We start from the raw sequence: 21,282 nt of genomic DNA, 5'->3' as shown, positions 1-21,282 counted from the left end.
CGTTCGTAGCTGCATGTTCCTTAAACGTGCAGACAGGAGAGAGGAAACGAAAAAACTTAACAAATATTAAAATAAAGTTACAATCAAACGTACGAAAAATAAACTGCACTAGACGCTGAATAGAGTGTGTGCGGCCGTGTGACTCAAAACTCTTGAGATATGACTAACAATGAAACAGTCGCCATGTTGGTTGAGCAAAACTGTGAAAACTTATTCCAAACTTATGCCATACTGATACATGAAACTTTAACCATACCTTTTTTGTTTATACTGCGTTCTCGTTGCAAAAATGAGGGCGTATGTATGCATCATATTTCTATCAGTCTTGAGATAGTCATTTTTGAATTCAGGAGAAGAACGGAAGGATTGAGACGTTATATATAAAAGATATTAGATGCTCCAATTTAAAATTCAAAGACAAGAAATGCCTAATCAAATGTGTGCTGAGAAAAATGGAAATGAGGAAATATAACTCAGCACAGAAAATAAAGCCCGAAAGAAAAAAAGATAAAGCCTTTAGTCTCTTGCTTTCTTTTATATATTGTCCACAACAAGTCTGTTTGTCGTTGTTACACTTTGTTCCACTAGTCCAGCATACAAATTTCTTTTCTTTTTTCTTCTCTTTTTGCCGTCACCGCCACATTTATAGTTTTCATTTCACACATTCAGGATCATTACTAATTGTTTCTTAAATCACACGAGAGGAATACTTCCTCGATTTCCAAAAAGCCTCCTCGATCGGATCTCTCAAGGATGCTGGGAAACGAGGGACGTTAAGGAAATCGAGAGACGTTGCCGTTAACGTCCCTCGTTTCCTATCGAGGGTGCTCCCACGATGGAGGGTGCCTACGATCGAGGGAAGGTTAATCGAGGGTGCCTAAAAATTAGTAAAAAGCAAAAAGGAGAAAAATAAGAAAAGTTTTTATTCGTCATAAATAACCTGAAAAATCCTGTGACTTTGCGACAAGCAATTACATAGCGGTCCTTTCAATGACAAAGTAATTCAGATTATTACTTTTTTTTCTTTTTTTTTTTTTGATATCACAATATCATTTAAAAGAAACCATGTACAATAAAGTTCGCGCGGCTTGTGCAAATGCAAGCAGTGGGAAATTTTACTTTTCATTCATATTTCATACATAATTTTGCCTACATTTGTGTATGGTTTTGATTTTTTATTTGCGTATGCACCGTACTTTCTTCTTCGAGAAAAGTTTGTAAAATATTGTGCAAATGCAAGCAGTACTTCGAATGTTGAAGAAATAGAAAACGCGCGCGCGTGCTGCATGCACGCGGAGGTTGGCAGAACACGAGAGAAGTGTTAGGACTGAGAAGCACAACGCGTAGTCGAGTGCTTCTGGAAACTTCTTGAGTGTTCTGCCAATCTTCAAGTGCTTTATGACTGCACATAGCACATCAAGCAAGTTTATTTCTTTTATAAAATACAAATTACAATAATAGATAGGAATGACGCAACTGAAAGTGCGCACGCGTGCAGTGTGCTCTCATAAAGCACGCGCTCCAAACCAATCAGAACGCGACATTTATAACAGTTATTTTAAAATGTCTGTGCGAAGATGCGTTTCAAGATAGTTTTATAATTCACTAATCGTATATACCGATCATGTCCTTTTCCACACATTGCAATTGGATATCATCACAATAAGAAATAACGTCTTTTATTGGTAGCAGTATGTGTTAACAATGCATATATACAAATACTCACACACAGAAAATAATATATTTTACAAAAGACGTCAAACCAGAATATTATCCAAACAGGGAACTTACACAATCTATCTTACAAATTTCAATAAAGTAAGGTAACGAACAAACGCAAAAACTTCTTTACCAACACTGGTCCAGGGGAAGAGGGAGAGTCAACATCTACCCCAATTGATTTTATGCCGGCAAAAAGTAAGTTTTAATCGAAGTGAAAGGATAGTGCAAACACTATTCGGTGTTTTCCAGAGTGCAGTCAGTAAACCCGTGAAATATACGCGTAACCGTAAGGAGCATTAGTTACAGGCATGTACCGCTAAATAACTACGCGTATTTCACGGGTTTACTGAATGCACTCTAGTGTTTTTATAGTGCTATTTAGTGCTAACTATATAGATCTGTTTCATGGATATATTGTCTGCACTCCATTTTTGATCATAGTTTCATATCTTTCATATGCCATTTGCACATTTAAATATTTGCATATTATTATTTACTTATTTACATGTATCTATTCTTCTTGCCAAAAATACTTGCTTGCTGATGTCAATCTGAAATGGAAAAGAAGGAAAAACAGAGCATCATATTCATTTGATTGGGTTTATGTGTAAGAGGCGCTAATATCAACCCCAATTACACATAATCCCCAACGCACGGATGTTCAAAACAGATTTTAATTCATTTCAAAATTAATCCTAAGCACCTTCCGGGTCAGACATATATGCCCTTCCCTCGCAGATGCCATAACTAAGCACCTTCCGGGTGGTAGGCATGGAATTACCATGGCTATTTCCCCTCACAGATGCGTAACTATCCTAAGCACCTTCCGGGCAAGCATGAGAGCTCCTATCATGCTTTTCCCTCGCAGATGCCATAACTAAGCACCTTCCGGGTGGTAGGCATGGAATTACCATGGCTATTTCCCCTCACAGATGCGTAACTATCCTAAGCACCTTCCGGGCAAGCATGAGAGCTCCTAGCATGCTTTTCCCTCGCAGATGCCATAACCAAGCACCTTCCGGGTGGTAGGCATGGAATTACCATGGCTATTTCCCCTCACAGATGCGTAACTATCCTAAGCACCTTCCGGGCAAGCATGAGAGCTCCTATCATGCTTTTCCCTCGCAGATGCCATAACTAAGCACCTTCCGGGTGGTAGGCATGGAATTACCATGGCTATTTCCCCTCACAGATGCGTAACTATCCTAAGCACCTTCCGGGCAAAGCATGAGAGCTCCTATCATGCTTTTCCCTCGCAGATGCTACAGCTAATTAAAGCACCTTCCGGGTGGTAGGCATGGAATTACCATGGCTATTTCCCCTCACAGATGCCTGGATCATATGAGCAACGCAAACGCAACATACGCAGACTCAACAAACGCAACATACGCAGCCTCAGTATTGCAGTTTTCACTGAGGTGAGAGAAAAACAAGTACTGGCAATGGGCAGAACACTACTGAATCTACGTATGTTGTCTGGGTTTGCATTTGTTTTTTGTTGCTTGTGCGAACCAGGCTTAAGATGATGTCCCGTAAGTACAACAGTACTTACCTTTAGTTAAAGTCTTTAATAAACTGAGCTGGAAAAAATGATATTGAAAATTGACATTGATAAGATATGAGAAATAATAAATTGAAACAGAATGTTAATATAATCGTGTTTATACTAAGATGTATTGACAAATGAAAACCCAAACACAATAACTATCTCTATGGCATTCAATGCTATCAACATGGATTATTTCAGTCTTTTCTTTTTTCCGTTCTTTTTTCTTTTTCTTTGATATTTGGTTCTTTGAGTTGTTATTGTTTGGATTTCTTTGAAAAAGAAAAAAAAAATGCAGGAACAGACCTCTCATTTTCTTCCTTTCTTCTTCATTTTGCCTTCTCCTGATCCTCCGCCTCTTATTTCTTTCTTGTTTTTTATTTGTCACCAGCTTTTCTTCTAAAAAAAAGAGTATGTCCTCATGATAGATATAGATTGAACTTTTGCTGAATTTCATAGGTTGGATTTATAGTAGATTATTAAAGTGTTTTTGTTTCAGATCAAGATGCCAAACTTCACATAACCTAACGCAAATGAATCCAACTGAATGGTTTGAACTGGAAGTCCTAATGATGTGCATGAATGAAAAAATGCTTTTGTCTTATATATTGTCTGTATATCAAAATTCCTTATGTACAGCATCTCATATAGCATAGAAACAGTCTAATTTACTGGTGCACTTACCTAAGGTTTGCAATACCAGTATGCCAATTATGTACATTTCGGTGGGTAATCTAACGCAGCAGTATCAGCATTTTTTATTTAACCAATTACATTACATGCATAAAATTTATACTTTCAACTAACCATTGTCAATTACTAATGTTGAGTCATTCCCATGAGCATTTAGTGGTGCACTTCCACCAAAAACAACCTATAATAAACAGACAAACACACACACAAAAAAGAGCTATCAAACTCATATGCCTTTTCAGTCTTCACAATGATACACAGTGCAGTTATAGTGACTACAGCTTGCATGGTAGACACATTTCCTATGGTGTTAGCCTCAACTGCATGCAATAAATTCATAATTAACAGAACAGCTCGTGGAAATTCAAAGTATTTGTACCATTCTAGTTTAACAATATTTGCCTTCCGTTGGCATTTGTAAACATTCTAGTGCAATTGAGGCTAACACTGTGCAAATATATCAGCAGTAAAGCATTTTAGTGGTATTAATAGTTGGACTACAAAAAGGTCATTCCATTTTTCCTACAATTGTATAATGTACATGTCCAGCTTAATGCACTTACATACATGTAAACTTACTTACCTCATCATCTGAATCTTGTAATAATTGCTGAATAACAATGGAATAAAATATGATTAAATCAGTTTTTTAAATTGTTATTCAATCATGAATTTTAACAAGTTGCTAGTTGAAAATAAATTGAAATGAATAAATAAATAAAATAAAATAATTAATTAAATTTAAATGTATAAATTTAAATTTGAATAAATCAAACAATAATATACAATATCAAAAATAAAATCATCCCGAAAACCTCGTATGCAACTTCGTGGTATTTTCTGTCAAGTGGCTGCTGTTGCTGCTGCTGTTGGAGGCGCTCTTGGTGTAGTTGCTGTTGCTGCTTTTGCTGTTGTTGATGGCGCTCTTGGTGTAGTTGCTGTTGCTGCTTTTGCTGTTGTTGATGGCGCTCTTGGTGTAGTTGCTGTTGCTGCTGCTGTTGATGGCGCTCTTGGTGTAGTTGCTGTTGCTGCTGCTGTTGATGGCGCTCTTGGTGTAGTTGCTGTTGCTGCTGCTGTTGGTGGCGCTCTTGGTGTAGTTGCTGTTGCTGCTGCTGTTGATGGCGCTCTTGGTGTAGTTGCTGTTGCTGCTGCTCTTGGTGGTGCTCTTGGAGGTGCTCTTGGTGTAGTTGCTGTGGTGTGTGTTGCATGGATGACTTTGGTGAAGAAAAAGTACAATTAATATACACAAGATGAATGGAGGTAATGTAAAACAGAAACAGTAAAACAAAAAAAGTGGCATCATCATTAATTACTTACATGTTTTGAAAACTGCTGGCTATTGCTAAGGTAAAAGAAAAGGAAATGGTATGAATTTGCATATTTTAATTCTGATTCAGTAATCTTAATCCAATAAAATTGGTTTCTTACCTTAACATCAGCTTGTAAACGGTGAGGTCTTTTTGACAGATGTCAATGCCACTAAAAAGTTCTTCCACTGTAATAATAAAATCATGTTAGAATTACATAACATACTAATGTATAGCTACACTAAAAATCTTTAAAATGTGGATATACGATGGGTGGCGCACTGTGCTAAAACATTGCCATTCACTCCATAAACAATACAATGCAGGTTGAGCTAGAATTGCATTTATAAAATATTTGATTTCCAATAAGGAACATGTATGGAGGATAGTAACATGGCCCCACAAGATTCTAACTTTAAAGCCAACTGTGCGCAATAATTAAAAACAATCATTGATAGTTATTTGTTATTTTACCAGGCTCTTCTTCACCGCGGCGAAACTTTCCAACTGTAAATAGAAAAAGCTAAATTAATTCAATGCAGTAAATTCAATTTATTGCATAAAATAGAATAGAATATAATGAAATAGAATATAATGAATTAAACTTAGATCATAAGAAAATAACATCAGTGGATAGTTTCAAGAGATCTCTTAAAAATATTTATTAGCTTTTTAATATTTTGTATATATCATAAGACTTTTTAGACCACTCCCGTACGAAAATTATCGGCGAGACACGAGCGAAAATCTAGCCTGACATTTTAGCCATACAGTGGCGAGAATTGAGCGAGAAAATAATAAACCTAACAGAGCCATAATAAGCCTGACAGGAGCGTGAAAAATGAACGAAAAACGCTTAGCGATTTTCAGGCTTAGAGCGATAGTTGTCGGGCCATACATATTGTATGGCTGTGTTATGGCGTGATTATGGTTTGTTTGCGTGGCTCGTAATTTGAGCCTACCACGCGACTATTTTAAAACTTTCAATCTACAAAATGGTACATTGACAACTCAAACAAGTAATCCGATACAGTATTTATTATGCTCTTTATCATAGGTATTACATCAGCAGTATCATTTTACAAACTGTTTAACTTTCCCTTGCTTCTGTTGACTTTTACTCGAGCGTAACTAATTTGCTGTGTAAAGCATTCGTTTATCGTCTTCGGTGGTGGAATGTCTCGATTTTGCTTTATAGCAAATGCAGTGACAAAATCTGCAACATATTATAAAAGGTAGGGGATTAATCACGGCAGAATTGATTTATGAAAAGAAATTAATGCCCTGTAGAGTGAACGCATGAAACATTTATTTAGAATTGATTGTAGTAATAACTGTAATTGAACAAAAGAGAACAACTTATTTCTATTGTGTAATCTAAACAAAAGCGATGCATTCAATCGTCACAAGAATTTTGGCAAAACTCAAACCGAGTTATTGATCGTTCCTAACCTTTACAAGCATTAACTTTCACTGCATCAAGCGGCTTTTTGCTGTCTTCAGTGACCTTTGACGTTGTCATTCCTTGGCCACAGGAATTTGCCAGTTCCTCCACAGAAAAAACCAAAGGAATGAGCTTCTGGAGGAGAAACTGTGGACCGTTCGATCCTTTGCTCTGTGCTGCCGTCGTACCGATCCTTAACTTCGTCCTGTCGACGAAGACATCAGTTGATTCGAGGAGTCTCACCTTATTTGTGCCCTGAGTCAGAAGTCAAAGTCATAAAGGGACATGAAAATTTATACATACAATTGTAAATAATTCCCGAAAATAATTACCTCAGCTGACGGAGAAAGGTTTGCTTTCAGTTTGTATTGCTCGGTAGGAGTGGTGGTTGAAACATCCTCAAGCATATCCATGCAAGTTTGTTCATCGAAAGAACTTGCATATGCTTTTAAAAAAGCACAGACTTCAGGAGATGGAACTGAAAAGAAAAATGAAACAATAGGTTAATGAGCGGTTGGCACAAAAAATGAGAATTATGTTAGAAATAAAGTTTCTATAGAGAGAAAGATTTAATAACTTTTTTTGATGCAAGTGTTAAACTTACTAGGGTGTTGTTTTCGAGCATTTAGCTCCTTTCTTAATTCCTCGTTTTCAGCTTCAAGGGCCGAAATCCTCGCACGAAGGGCAATCGGCTCATCATCTGTTTGTACCGGCTCCCCAGTGGACTCTTTAGAGGACTCAAGCTCTTCGAAAGGTGCTGTTGTCTCGAATTCCTTTAAAAAGATACTGTCTGTGTCAGAAAGGGATTGCAGAGCTTGTCTAAAGACTCCACTTAGCTGCTGGTCTTGTTCTTCAAGGTGTACAAAGTCTGGAGTGTTTTCGTCGTCGCTGCTATCGTTCCTGCGCATGCTGTTGTTGTTGTTAATGCTGTTGTTCCTGTTGCTGTCGCTGGTGTTGTTCCGGTTGCTGTTGTTGCTACTGTTGTTCCAGTTGTTGCTGCTGTTGTTCCTGTTGCGGTCGCTGGTGTTGTTCCTGTTGCTGTTGTTGCTACTTTTGTTCCAGTTGTTATTGCTGTCGATGTTGTTGTTGCTGTTGTTTTGGTTGTTGCTGTTGCTCAAGTTGTTTCTGTTGTTGCTACTGTTATTTCTGTTGCTGTTGTTGTTGCTAATGCTATTTCTATTGCTGTTGTTGTTGTTGCTGTGGCTGTTGTTGTTGCTGCTGTTGTTCCTGTTGTTGTTGTTGTTACTGCTGCTGTTTCTGTTGCTGTTGCCGTTCTTATTTTTGTTGCTGCTGTTGCTGTTGTTCTTGTTTTTGTTGCTGTTGTTGTTGCTGTTGCTTTTGTTGTTGTTATTGTCGTTACTGCTGTTGTTCCGGTTGTCGTCGTTGTTGTTGCTGTTTCGGGCGAGTGGCGGAAAGGCAGAACGGTAAATGGTGTCAGTGATCGTTTCTATTATTTCTTGACCCGCTAAAACAGCAGCAGCATCTCCAGATGTCATTAAGTTGGTGCACTGTTGCCTATTTTTCTTCCGTTTGGCCGGTGGCTCAACTTCTTCATTATTTTCCTCATCTCCCTCCATGCTCGCTTGTAGTCGCTTCGATGCCTTCCTTTTTCGTTTTTGTTCTGTTACCGGACGCTCATCTTCTTCCAGACCCGATTCTTCATCTATCACATTGTCTAGATCAATGGCAGTTATAGTGTAAAGATTGGCCTCGACATTGTCGCCTCCCAAGAACCAACCTTTGACGCGCTCCTCTGCTAGCTTTGCATAAATATCAAGCTTACCTGTATTATAAATACAAAAGAGGAACTCTTTACCTTATACGTTGCATATAATTTAAAAGTATATACAAACTGAAATAAGATATATAAATTCAGTTGGGGAAGGTACGTTTTGTATTGGCGGGGAGGGCTGGGGTGGGGTTCGCAGTAACCTTTCTTTTTAATTATTGTAACCCTCCCCCTTTCCTTCAGTAAGAAATTCATGACCCTCCTTCGGTATTAAGTTAACCCTTTCCTAGCTTTCATCAAATTAAAAAGGTTTTACCTGCCACAAAAGCTCAATTTACTGATGACCCTCCCCTCTGAAGTCCCAGCCCTCCTCCCCCAATAATAAACGTACTTCCCTTACAACAACAGAGACCACGTTGGTGGAATTGCGCCAAAATTCTAATTATGCTAATTTCTACTTAAGGGTAAAATAGTGCAAGAATATATACTGGTATGTAAAATAAATCAATATTGCATTGTAATACCCTAAAAACTATGAATGCAGTTGGTTTAACAACTAAAGTTAGAATTTTACGAGTCAATTTTTAATTGACATAATTTCTAAAAAACATGCATGAATAAGTGGGCGGCCGCGCGTATTCTTAAGTCGAATGAAAATAAAGTTAGATAAAATATGTAATAAGCACTACAATATATTATGAATGGATACAACCATTGTTTTTGTACCGTACTTATTTACTACGCAATTGCGTAAAAAACTTACCTTTTGGGCCAATTTGTAGAATTTTTCCGAGATATCTCACTCGTTCTCCACTAGAGTCTCTCCACATAACCTCCACCTCTTGGCTAGGGTTAAAAGTGCCCCTTAAAGTGCAGCGGGACTTTGGTATTACAGAAACACTTTTGTCCGATGCAAAATATATGCATGCATAAGAACTAGACATTGTCGGATTTTTCTCGCTTATAAAATTATCTGGCAGCTACACGTACTCTGAGAGAAGATGATTATAAATCAACTGTCGAGATTTAAGCGCCAAAAAATCGAAAATTATGGAACCTGAAACTATCTACAGAACAACCAATGGGATGCTAATGTGAGGACAGAGAATTTTAGCCGAGTTAATGATTAGCTCAACCGTTTAGTCAATAAGTCAAATTCAAGCCCAGTTGGTCATAATAGCAGGATAAAAGTTATAGTAACTTTAGGAAGTCTTTTCTTACTACAAAGAATAACGAGTTAATCCGCAGCAATAGATTGTGCATGGCTGAAACAATGCGCTAACAAATCAGTTCCGATTATAACGATCTCACGGGAATATTCGGGTTAGTTCGCGTATTGTTTAGCCATGTGCTCATTAGCGCTAAATCTTCATTAACCTACGATCTCTTTAGAAATTAGTTTAGTTTTGTTGGATACGCGGGTGCCACAGACGCTTAAATCTGGGTTGTCCTTAAATATCATTTTAATATGTTAGCTTAGTTTATGACTTGTTTACGATATTTTCTGTTTACCATTTCGGAAATTCTAACTAAGTTATTCCCGTACCAAATTGAGTTAAAGTTTGATTTCTTTTCATAAGATGGTAAACAAAGAGTTAGTCTTTTTAGGAGTGTACGTCTTTAGGTACTTCATTACCAAGTGGTAAGAAAACTAAGATTTCTCACTGCATAGTTACCAACTAGGCTAAGTAAGGGGGGTGCACGACATACTGGTTGTTAAGATAAAACTGAGCTAGACTGGCAGCTGTCCTTCAAGATCCTTGGACTATAAAAGGAGAGTTACCACGCTAGTTTGGTGTGTTAGTCGGGAACCCGAATGCTACAACAACTTGGTACGCGTGTGGAGTGTAACCAAAATAGTGAGTTCATTTAGAAGTGTGATTATTATCCTATATTTAATTTGATCAACTCAATACAACTATACTAGTTCAGTATGGCTGAGAATTTAAGTTGCAGTAGGAAAGGGACCAAAAAACGAAAACTGTCTGATAAAGAAACTGCCAAAACTGATTCACTTGACGAATACTCAGAATATGTTGAGGTAACAGTCCCTTTACTGAATATTAATCAGATTCCGGAAATCACAACGCCTGAAATACAAGATGAAGCGAACACCACCGAAGAGTGTTCTGACTCTCACGCGACGAGCGAACCAACACAAAATGAAATTGATCAATTTTGGGACGAAGTGTATGACTTAGCCTTGCATGAACAACAAGTAGAAGCACAGCAGAACTGCAACACTTTAGAAGAAAATATTCATGCCAATTACAACGATCAAGAACAAGATGAAGATCAGTTTGAAGAGATAGCCGAGATGTTGACATTATCTGAGGACTCCCTAGTGAATTCTGAGACATTCGGAGACGATGAAAACGAAAGCTATTTTTATGAAAATGAAATGGAGAACAAGGGTAAAGAAGAAAAAGAAAAAAATGACCAACAACCACTTTACCCGGGAGCTTCAATAAAAATCGGTGCTGTCATGGTTCTGCTCTCACTTTATGCAGTGAAATTTAACTTGCCAGCAGATGCAATTAGTCGACTTCTACTCATACTCAATCTATTGCTGCCATGTGGACATGTATTACCAACAACTTTGAACAGATTCAAGAAATATTTTTCAAACTTAAAGCACCCTCTCATTCTACATTATTATTGTTCGTTTTGCCTTGCCACAGTAGAAGCGAAAAGTAAAACGTGCTCTAATACTGCGTGTTTAAAGGATCTAACAGTGAGAGGAACCAAATCATATTTTGTTGAACTTCCGCTGGTGGAACAACTGCAAACCTTTTTTAAAAGACCTTCTTTCTACAGTGACATTCAATACAGGTTTCATCGTAAAAAACTTAACCGTGACAACATTGAGGACATTTACGATGGAAAGCTATATAAAGAAGCATTTGAGAAAGGCATCTTGTCGTCTCCTGACAACATATCGTTCCTTCTTAATACAGATGGAGTTCCAGTTTTCAAGTCTTCCAAAGTTTCAATTTGGCCTCTCTACCTAGTCATTAATGAGCTTCCATACCAAAAGCGAATGGCCAAAGAGAACATGATTTTTGCTGGGTTGTGGTTTGGGGAGAAAAAGCCGGCGATGTTCACTTTTCTCAAACCACACCTTCTTGCACTCAAAACTTTGGAAAGAGGTGTTGAATTTGCTTCTCCAGAGAGGGGAACGTTTAATTGTAAAGCCATTCTCCTTGTTACCACCAGTGATCTTCCTGCACGTTGCCTTCTCTGTAACAGCATGCAGTACAATGGAGAATGTGGTTGTTGGAAATGTTTGCAGCCTGGAAAGACATTCGCAACAAGTGCTAGAGGACACACTTGGATATATCCGTATCAGGAAAATGACCCCTCGGGACCAATACGAACATTAGAAAACATTAAAAAGGATGCTGAAAGAGCGCTTGAACAACTGAAACAAGGGGTTAAAAGGTACATGGTTAACGGGGTAAAAGGACCATCATGGTTAAGTATTCTTGACAATTTTGATGTTGTAAGGGGTACAGCTATTGATTATATGCATGGGGTTTTACTTGGGGTACAGAAGCACTTACTGACCATGTGGTTTAGCTCAAGTTTATCGGGTCAAAAATTCAGCATTTCCAAACTAGTTGGTAAAGTAGATAAACGACTGGAGCACATTACACCAACTACGAACATTAAGAGACTGCCACGATCAATATCGCAACATCTCAAATATTGGAAGGCGAGTGAACTTCTTTCCTTTTTGTTATTTTATGGTCTTCCCACATTGTATGCCATTTTGCCTGACTCTTATTTTACACATTACACGTTATTTGTTCACGCTATCTATCTACTTTTGAAAGATTCCATTTCAGAAGAGAATTTAAAAGAAGCTAATAATGCATTACAAAATTTTTGTAAAACATTTTCTAAATTGTATGGGGAGCGTTACTGTTCTATGAACGTACACCAACTTTTACATTTGACTGCAAATGTTAAAGACCTGGGACCCCTTTACACACACAGTTGTTTCCCTTTTGAGGATAAAAATGGATTCATACTAAAACTGATTCATGGAACACAGTTTATTGACAGCCAGATCATATCTGCTGTTTGTCTGACGCAAAAACTTCCGGAGTTAAAAGAGTCATGCATACCGGTAGGGAGTGAAATAGAGACAGTTTGTTATGAGTTGATTTATCCCCCTAAACGTAAACAAAGAGTTGAAATTAAGAATGGGATTTATGCGATAGGATCTTCTTATTTAAAAGAATTGAACGCCAGGGAATTTACTGCCTTAGAAGAATGGCTTGGGTCTTTTCCGTTAATTAAAAAGGTCAAGGCCTTCAATAGATTAGAAATTTGCGGTGTTGGTGAAATTTATGGCTTAGCATATAAACGTTTACAGAGGCGAAATGCTGCAACTGTAAAATGTTTTTTAGGAGGTTCGACCAAATTTGCACAAGTGGCATATTTCATACAGCATGATGATCACACTCTTGCTGTCGCACATCCTATCGCGTGTATGAACTACAATCCAAATGTACATATTACATCTGTCAACCCCTGTGACTTTGATGAGGTCATGATGTTTGACATCACGAACATTAAGGCTTGCTGTATCTATATTTCTGTAGTTGACTGTAATCCAGTTAAAGCATATATATGTGAATTCCCAAACAGTAGCATTGTAACTGAATAAGACATACGTTGGGTAATAGGTGGAGATCTGATTATATCAAAATACTAACGAAAAATATCAGGAAAGTTATATTGTTGTAATTAGAAACCATAAATAAAACAGATAATTAATTGCAGGACGTGACTTCAGTTATTCGTTTTTCAGAAACCCCACGATATAAATTTTCGTCCTCCACTCGGACTGATTTATAATTAATAGTGGTACTCTAACTTACCAAGCGATCGGACGTATTATTTTCAAATCGAGCCGCGCCTCTGAATCTGAATTTTAGGTTAAGATAAAGCAAATTATGTCAGGCCTGATTGTGGGCCATAAAATGGCCAGATAAAGTCTTCAGGTTTTAGGCGATCCTTGGAAAGTTATTCCGTTGTGACCTCTGGCGCTTCACACAAAATTAAAGCCTGATTCGGACCCATAAACAAGCCAGACAAATGTATGGCTCTTCAAGGTGGACCAAACATTTACTCTGTTTGGCTGTGTCTCGCTCTAATCATGGCTATTAAAGCTAAGTATGGCTAGAATCACGCTTGATTCTCGCTCTGTTCAGCCTCAAAGTTTCGTACGGGCTCTTTTGTATTTCATAACTTTACATTTTTCTTATCTTATCGTATTTATCTTTTTATCCATATTTTTGTTTATTCATATTTCTTTAATTGTATTATCGTAAAATTAGTCATTGTATATTCTTATTTAGGGCACTACTGAAAACCATGCTTAGTGAGTAGGTTTCCCTCATTAAAAATTAAAGATTATCAACTCAAATTCAAATGATTATATTAAAAAGGGCATGTAAAAAATAAATAAATAAAATAAACAATGAAATAAAATTTACTTACCTATGATTCCACCACCTTCATGAAATGAAGTATCAACCATTGCTATAAAAAAAAAATTTATATAAATCAACATAATAATAATAATAATAATAATAATAATAACTTTACTTAAACTGATTTAAGACCAGTCAGTCAAACAATTTAGTGAAAATGTATTAATTGGTGACCAGTATACAATATATAAATGAATATATTTACTTATATAATGTAACAGCTAGTCCTGTGCATGTGAGAATATATTGATAGTTATTGAACACATAAAGAAAAATTAAAAATTAAATAACATGATGATCATATATATATATGAAACCAAATATCATCTTGAACACATTAAACAGTTTTCCATGCAACTTACATGGTGTGTGCTTTATAAAAAGCTTTGGTGTTGATGCTGATGCTGATGCTGATGTTGCTGAAAAATATATTCAAAAAATAGGTTGATGAATGGATATATGTATGGTTGGACGGAAAGATGGATGGATGAATGGATACATGGGTGGATGATTCACAGTGGCATTCAAAACATACATGCATGAATACATTTCACACTGTACATTTCATGCGACTTTGTGGTTCCACTTGAGTTTGGATTGTTTGCTGACATTCTGTGTTCGATAAGATCAGAACACAGACACTTTGATTTGTTAGAAATCTCACAATACTCAGGAATGATAAATGAGCAAAAGATAACAGCACTCATTATACACTTTTGTATGCAACGTACAGTATATGGTGTGTGATTCTTGGTTTTTTGTGTGTGGGATATATATGGCAATGCTGCTGCTGCTAAAAAACAATAACAATAATCATATATATAAATCATAACTGCATTCATACACTAGAAGTTAAATACATTTCTTTTTTTGCATCCATAAACTTACATGGTGTGTGGTTCTTGTCGGTTTTTGGTTTGATGGATGGCGATGCTGCTGATGCTAAAAAACAATAACAATAATCATATATACATATATATATATATATATATATACGTATACACAGCCATTTGCAAAAATGGCCGCTTCCAATATATATACAAGTATATCAAAAGCATATCAAATGTTATGGGATGTATATATCCTCCATTATATTTTTTCGAGTTGTTTATCATTAGGGCTTTCTGAAAAAAATATCAAGAAAGATAGCCCGCCCTGCTGTCTGATATACTTTCGATATACTTGTATTTATATTTGAAACGGCCATAATTTTTGCAAATGGCTGTGTGTGTATATATATATATATATATACATATGTACATATATATATAAATCATAACTGCGTTCATACACTAATAGTTATTAACACTAATAGTTAAATACATTTCTTTCTTTGCATCCATAAACTTACATGGTGTGTGCTTTTTGGTTTTCTGTTTGATGGATGGCGATGCTTCTGCTGCTAAAAAACAATAACAATAATCATATATATATATAAATCATAACTGCATTCATACACTGGAAGTTAAATACATTCCTTTTTTGCATCCATAAACTTACATGGTGTGTGGTTCTTGTCGGTTTTTGGTTTGATGGATGGCGATGCTGCTGATGCTGCTGCTGCTGAGGAAAAAAAACAACAACAGTAATTGTATATATAAATCATAACTGCATGCATGCAAAAGTTACTGCAGCCAGATCGAACTGATCGATTTATAAAACATACCTTCTCGCCATACACTATTGCATGTAAGCTTTTTTGAAACCAATAATAAAGCATGCAAACAGTGGTTTACCCTTAGATAATTAATAATATTGATGATTAATTAATCTTTTAAGAACTAGGATATGGTCAGAAGTCCTGAAACCCTCTCTGAAGCCAAATTTGTTCCAAATATAAAGTGCATAGAGTGCAATTTACATTCATGATATTACAATAATTTACAATAATATGAATGTGCTGCTTGATGATATACAATATGTCGCTGCATGTAATGAAAAATTTCATGAAGCCTTCCCTAATAGATAGAGCACATTATTCCTTCAAGGGTTTTTTTTGGAGGGGACTGCACTAATATTGTCTCCTCAAAAGTGAAGCAAGAGTGTGAGCCTTTAAATTCTCAAGCAATTTAATGACCAACTGGATTACAAATCAAAAACTAAAAATGGTTAAGAAGTCTCAATATTTTGACAATCAAAGTAATATACTCACTAATTCCTAAGTCATCTCCAGACTGATCCTGTTCTTGCTGCTCATCTGAAAAATAAAGAAAAAAGTCCATAACCAAATTCAACCTGATTTAAGAACAATAATTATTCATTCCTATACTCCCTCATTAGACTAATTAATATGCAAGCTTATAGGCCAGCCAGATCAGACGTCGAACTTTTTGCTCCGAATCTAATGTCCTTTGCGTTTGTTTGCCCTGTAACTGCTAGAAGTACGTAAGCCTAACACATCACATGACATCTCCTATCTGGTGCAAAGCAAAAGAGCTGATTTAATTCTTATATTGTAATCCTTGCTGTTTTTTTAGCTGCTGGATGCAAAGGTAATTAGGCTTGATGCAGCAAACATGTGACATCTGAACCTAAGCTAATGCATATATTCTTATCAAGTTAATGTATTATATAAAGACTTAAACTTAGAACTTTATGAATTATTCTTCAAAGAGTTCCTGCAACAACTGTATATATGTGATTGCTTTCAGACTTCGGTTGATCGAAAGAATTACTGATTTTATACTGCAGTCCATTCATAGCATAGTATCCAGAAGACCGAGTTGATAACAGGTTCAGTCCTTGTTTACAAAAGGCAACCTATATTTACTGACTCATTGAGCTGTGACACAGGAAGCCCAAGCAAAGAAATCTTGTACAAACAATAAAGAACGTCAGGAAAATATTAAATCACTCAAAATCTTATGACGTTTTTGATCAAAATTGCTCTGCTTTACTTTTTTATTTCGTCCTCTTTGGGTTCTCTTTTGGTTATGTGCTCAAATTCAAGACCAATTGAGGCATTTTTTATTGTTAGGGAAAAAAGTCTTCAAATGACTTGCAATCGCATACAGAACCCAAAAAGAACATGAATACATGAGAAAAAGCAGAGCTTTTTTTAAGATTTGGAGTGTTTTGATATTTCCCTGACATTCTTTGTTGTTTCTACAAAATCTCTTTGCTTGGGCTTCCTGTGGTAATTAGTCTGACGTCACTGCGAACTGTAACACGATGCAAAATACCCATACCTTTGCCTCTGGATAACCTTTTATTGGAATCTGTAACAAAAAACAACAATTGCTCGTAAAGGATCATCTAAACAGTAACCGGCCCACATGGTTTATTATTTCCCCATGCATCAATTACCTTTTTTGTGAAACAAGAAAATCTTCTTGGATTTGGTTCCTTTCATTAGCGAAAGCAGCTCATTCGCACTAGGGAGAGAGTCTGCTACTCTTTCCATCTTCGAGCCTCTCGAAGTGGATCTAATCACTTGCAATCTGGTGAATATAATTCGGACAAATACGAATATTTTAAGTGCACAAACAATAAACAATTTAATGCATGTTAGTTAAAAAAATGGTTTTGATAATGATTCTTTGTTTATTGCTTAGCTTAAATATTAAGTTACAAGATCGGAGTTCTATTCGTCTAATAATGTTCGTTCGCAAGGTCACTTACCGGTCTAATGACACATTAGCCAGGCGGGGCATGGAAGATTTCAGGAGATCCCCCAATTGATCTTTTGATAACTTTGGGGAAAATGAAATCCACTTTGCCCTGCCGGAATTCTTCAATTCTTTCTCTAGTACACCTCTGGGTATACACTTTACCCGATGCTTTAAGAGCCAAAATTCTCTCTTCACAGACCTGGTTCTCAGGGGACTTGGTTCTCTTTCGCTCTCACTAGAGCTACCGGAGCTGGAAGAGCTCGAAGACGTTGCTGGGTCCATGGTATTAGCAGTAGAGTTCAGAGTAGAGTCGATGTTTTTTAGGTGAAGCGAAGTTTCGAAAGACTGTTCTACAACAGTGACAAAGCGTTTCAAACGCCGCCCCTAGTAATGGCGTATACCTGCGTTTCCTGGCATATAAGGCATCTCATATTACGCTGCACAAATGCTATCCAGACATGATGACTACCGTAAAACAATTCATCAGTCTCAACAAAAAGCAAGAATGCATTTCATGATGGCAAGATATAATAATATTATCATAAAATTATTATATATAATGTAGTGATATGTAATGAAGAATCGGCTTCACATCGAAATACAGTAGCTGCCAATCCCATCTGGATTATTTATTCTATTCATTGACAGTTTCAAAAATCAGGTTAAACCGGAAACTGTCGTCTCACGAATGAAGCCTCCTTTAGGCCTTCAGAATAGAATTGGAATTGTAAAAATTAAAATTTATTCAGAAAAGGAATGAAAAAGCATAAAACAATACAGCAAAGGGTAAAAAAAGAACTATTTCGTGCGGGCTGGAACCCACCCTTGCTTTGAGGCGCTTCCATTATGGCGAATCATATTACAGGGACGGCGGAGCAGTTTTTTGATTGGAGGACTCAATAGTGACATTGTATGACAAGATGGGGGGGGGGGGGGGGGCTAAATTTAGTGAAAATGTATTAAAATTTCACAAAAAGTGGGGGGCCTAAAGCTCCTCCAGCCCCCCCCCCCCCCCCCCCCCCCCCGGGTTCCGCCGTCCCTGTATTAGGGTACAAGAGCGGAGTCTGGACCTCCTGTGTTGTAATCTCCGTCATAGACCTGGATTGTTCTGTTGTCAGTTCAGTTGTAGTTATATTTATGCCTGATTGATGGTCAAAATGGAACGAAAATACGTCGAATGTCCTTTTCCGAACGCCAAGCAAGAAGCCCACTCGAGCGCATTGTGAGTATAACCTATTTCTCATATATGTCTCAACACGCAATCCGGTTGGCTTTTAGTTTGTAAATGCAAATGTAATGCGGTAAATGTTGATCTTCAACTGACGTAAATACAACTTTTCATAAATGAACCTTACCTTCCATATTATTATATTGACGTTGACGTTAGTGCTTCTCGTATGATAAATAGCTCTCCGTTATATCGTGTTGTACAAAAGAACGGTGAATAAGTAGGCGGGACAAAGAATCATACCGGCAAAAAATTAAGTGCCACTACGATCGCCAACGTATGCAAATTCTAACTTAGCTTATAAAAATTATATAAGTTTTTTGCTCATTCTTTTACAGATCGGAGGCCATAGAACACATTACATACAAATGCCCTTCAAAACCAAGAAAGTGCAGAGTGTACGGCTGCACATTTTGGGGCAACAGTAAAGAAATGCAAGCTCATCAAGAAGAGAACCTTGATGCCCACAACCGACTGCTGACTGAGAGGAACTCAGAACTTATGAATCTGCTTTTGTCAGAGGTATATACATCATTATCATCCACTTGTGATTTGTTAATTTGTCTTTTTTTTTTACTTGTTTTTTGTTTTTGTTTTTATTCATCAGTCGCCATACGTAGAGATCCATTTACAAGGCATTCAAGCCATGTGGACTCGTCACTGGCTTATCGATGACTTCAAGCAAAATCTCGCTTTTGCAAAAAGTCAAGATAAGCCACTGATGAGTCCTATATTTTACAAGGACACCCTGGCATGGAGGATGCTGATGTTTCCCTCCACGGGAGAGATCAAATTAAAAAATCTGGCCAAAAGGCCGGTTTTTCTAAGAATTGCGTAAGTTATAGTAATAAAAATTAATTTCCGTTCCATCAACAATGCTTTTCAGCAAATAATCCGAATATATCCAATTACAGTAAGCGAGAAACCCGCAGAGGTAAGGTCAAGGAGGGTTAAACATACCACAGTGCTCGCAGGGTGGCTTAACCCATGAGACGAGAAACATTTTAGTTTTATACAGCTATTTCATAAAAGGATGAATACTGAATCTATGTGTATTAACTTTTTAGTTTTATACAGCTATTTCATAAAAGAATGAATACTGAATCTATGTGTATTAACATTTTAGTTTTATACAGCTATTTCATAAAAGAATGAATACTGAATCTATGTGTATTAACTTTTTAGTTTTATACAGCTATTTCATAAAAGAATGAATACTGAATCTATGTGTATTAACTTTTTATTTCGAATGCCTTTTGGTATTGGAAAATGCTATTCAGTATGCTGAATTCAGTATTTCTTTTTTGGAATAGCTGTGTATTCTGAATATTCGATCCCTACTTGCTTAATTAAGCATTATAAAAGCGACTGAAATTTCTACGTGAAAACACATTTGGGGGTGGGGGGTAGCCGATGAACAAATGCTAATACTCCTTTTGGTTTTCCAATAGATTAGCTTTCGATGATGTTATTACCACTATCCCCACCCCCGTTTTGCTACGGCAAGGGGAAACTGTCGGGGGTTCATTTACGCTTAGCTGCAACCTGGAACAAGCCTCAGTACGGGTTGCAGCGGTGGTATTGCACTTCGATGTCCAAAAGGTATGGATAATAATAAAGGATAAAACTTTTGAAAAAAATAAAGAAAGAGAAAGGTGAAATGGTATGAAAATACGATAATGAGTAGCATGGAGTGAAAAAGAAAGTTTTTTCGCAAACAGCAAAAAGTAGAGGATACATCAATTTCATCAAATTTCAAGTTGTAATTAAATATATTTGTTGTATTTGATTTTGATTTGTTTTGTTTTAGAAGACTGATCCGACCGATTCCGCCAGCCAGCTAGAAAATCAACCAGTAGAAGAACAACCAGTAGATGAACAAGAAGCGGAGCATGACAGCGAAGCCATCACAAGGTAAGCATTCGAAGTGAAATGCAAAAAGAAAAAAAATCCTCAATAACTATTAAAGTAAGTACCTGTACGAGTACGAGATACCAAACTTTGTGTACTTTATTAACAGAAACGACGAAATGAATCCGGCGGCAATCGACATGACCTCAATTATTTCAAGGTTCCTCGACAAACTTGAGAGAGAAGGGAAAATGCAAGAGATTATTTCAAGAGCTGAGGAGGTGGCCAAAGATTTACCTAGAGATATTGGGAGGGGAGGGAAAGTAGGTGTGGATACTTTAAGAACTCTTGAAGTGTCAGTAAGGAAGGTGTTTGAGTCTCGTATCCACGCACCAGAATCCCTTGGTGAGGAGGTGGACGAAATAGTCACAAGCCGTTATATGGCACGTAGACAAAAAACCCAAATCGATCTGCTGTATAGCAGCTGTGCTGATTCAGACAACACTGGTCTGAACCTACGCGAATTTGGGAACATGAGCTCGTATATCAGTGGCTCTATAATTATGCTCCTCAAGGATGTCATGTAATTGTATTTTTCACATTTGTTGACTGGGACCGAAGTAAACAGTGAGTTTTGTTTTCCCGAG

General features: G+C 37.0%; 3 protein-coding genes and 1 long non-coding RNA gene across 8 annotated transcripts; 2 read left to right on the top strand and 2 right to left on the bottom strand.

Moving 5' to 3' along the window:
* Positions 1-1,663: 1,663 nt before the first annotated feature.
* On the bottom strand, positions 1,664-18,300 carry LOC148910379 (uncharacterized). Of its 5 annotated transcripts, none has more exons than XM_089031863.1 (18): positions 17,567-18,299; positions 17,252-17,385; positions 17,134-17,163; positions 16,098-16,142; positions 15,446-15,505; positions 15,297-15,344; positions 14,834-14,887; positions 14,308-14,364; positions 13,953-13,994; positions 5,743-5,775; positions 5,390-5,456; positions 5,279-5,303; positions 4,777-5,175; positions 4,545-4,571; positions 4,076-4,142; positions 3,575-3,667; positions 3,275-3,302; positions 1,664-2,273 (listed from the first exon to the last, which is right to left on the bottom strand). In XM_089031863.1, exons 1-17 carry the CDS (start codon positions 17,836-17,838, stop codon positions 3,277-3,279), a joined length of 1,479 nt encoding a protein of 492 aa, XP_088887989.1. In that variant the 5' UTR covers positions 17,839-18,299; the 3' UTR covers positions 1,664-2,273; positions 3,275-3,276. The 5 variants fall into 5 exon arrangements, with proteins under 5 accessions (XP_088887989.1, XP_088887988.1, XP_088887987.1 ...); XM_089031862.1 differs by having other exon boundaries at positions 15,446-15,508; positions 17,567-18,298; XM_089031861.1 differs by having other exon boundaries at positions 15,297-15,347; positions 17,567-18,297.
* On the bottom strand, positions 6,289-6,924 carry LOC148910381 (uncharacterized). Its single transcript, XR_016120066.1, has 2 exons — positions 6,721-6,924; positions 6,289-6,484 (listed from the first exon to the last, which is right to left on the bottom strand). It is a non-coding gene; the product is annotated as an uncharacterized LOC148910381 (long non-coding RNA).
* Positions 10,360-13,116, top strand: LOC148910380 (uncharacterized). Its single transcript, XM_089031760.1, has one exon. It carries the CDS (start codon positions 10,375-10,377, stop codon positions 13,114-13,116), a length of 2,742 nt encoding a protein of 913 aa, XP_088887886.1. The 5' UTR covers positions 10,360-10,374.
* A 342-nt stretch (positions 18,301-18,642) lies between the features above and the next one.
* Positions 18,643-19,622, top strand: LOC148910378 (uncharacterized). The gene is made up of 3 exons (XM_089031681.1): positions 18,643-18,778; positions 19,123-19,306; positions 19,392-19,622. The coding sequence occupies exons 1-3, from the start codon at positions 18,705-18,707 to the stop codon at positions 19,620-19,622; spliced, it is 489 nt and encodes a 162-aa protein (XP_088887807.1). The 5' UTR covers positions 18,643-18,704.
* Positions 19,623-21,282: the final 1,660 nt, after the last annotated feature.

The sequence above is a fragment of the Actinia tenebrosa genome, unplaced genomic scaffold (assembly GCF_029948245.1).
Source record: "Actinia tenebrosa isolate PJP-AT-01 unplaced genomic scaffold, QUT_ActTen_1.0 PGA_scaffold17__23_contigs__length_9995812, whole genome shotgun sequence".
Taxonomy (NCBI): domain Eukaryota; kingdom Metazoa; phylum Cnidaria; class Anthozoa; order Actiniaria; family Actiniidae; genus Actinia; species Actinia tenebrosa.
The sequence above is the reverse complement of the archived record's forward strand: the minus strand, read 5'-3'. Positions and strand labels throughout refer to the sequence as shown.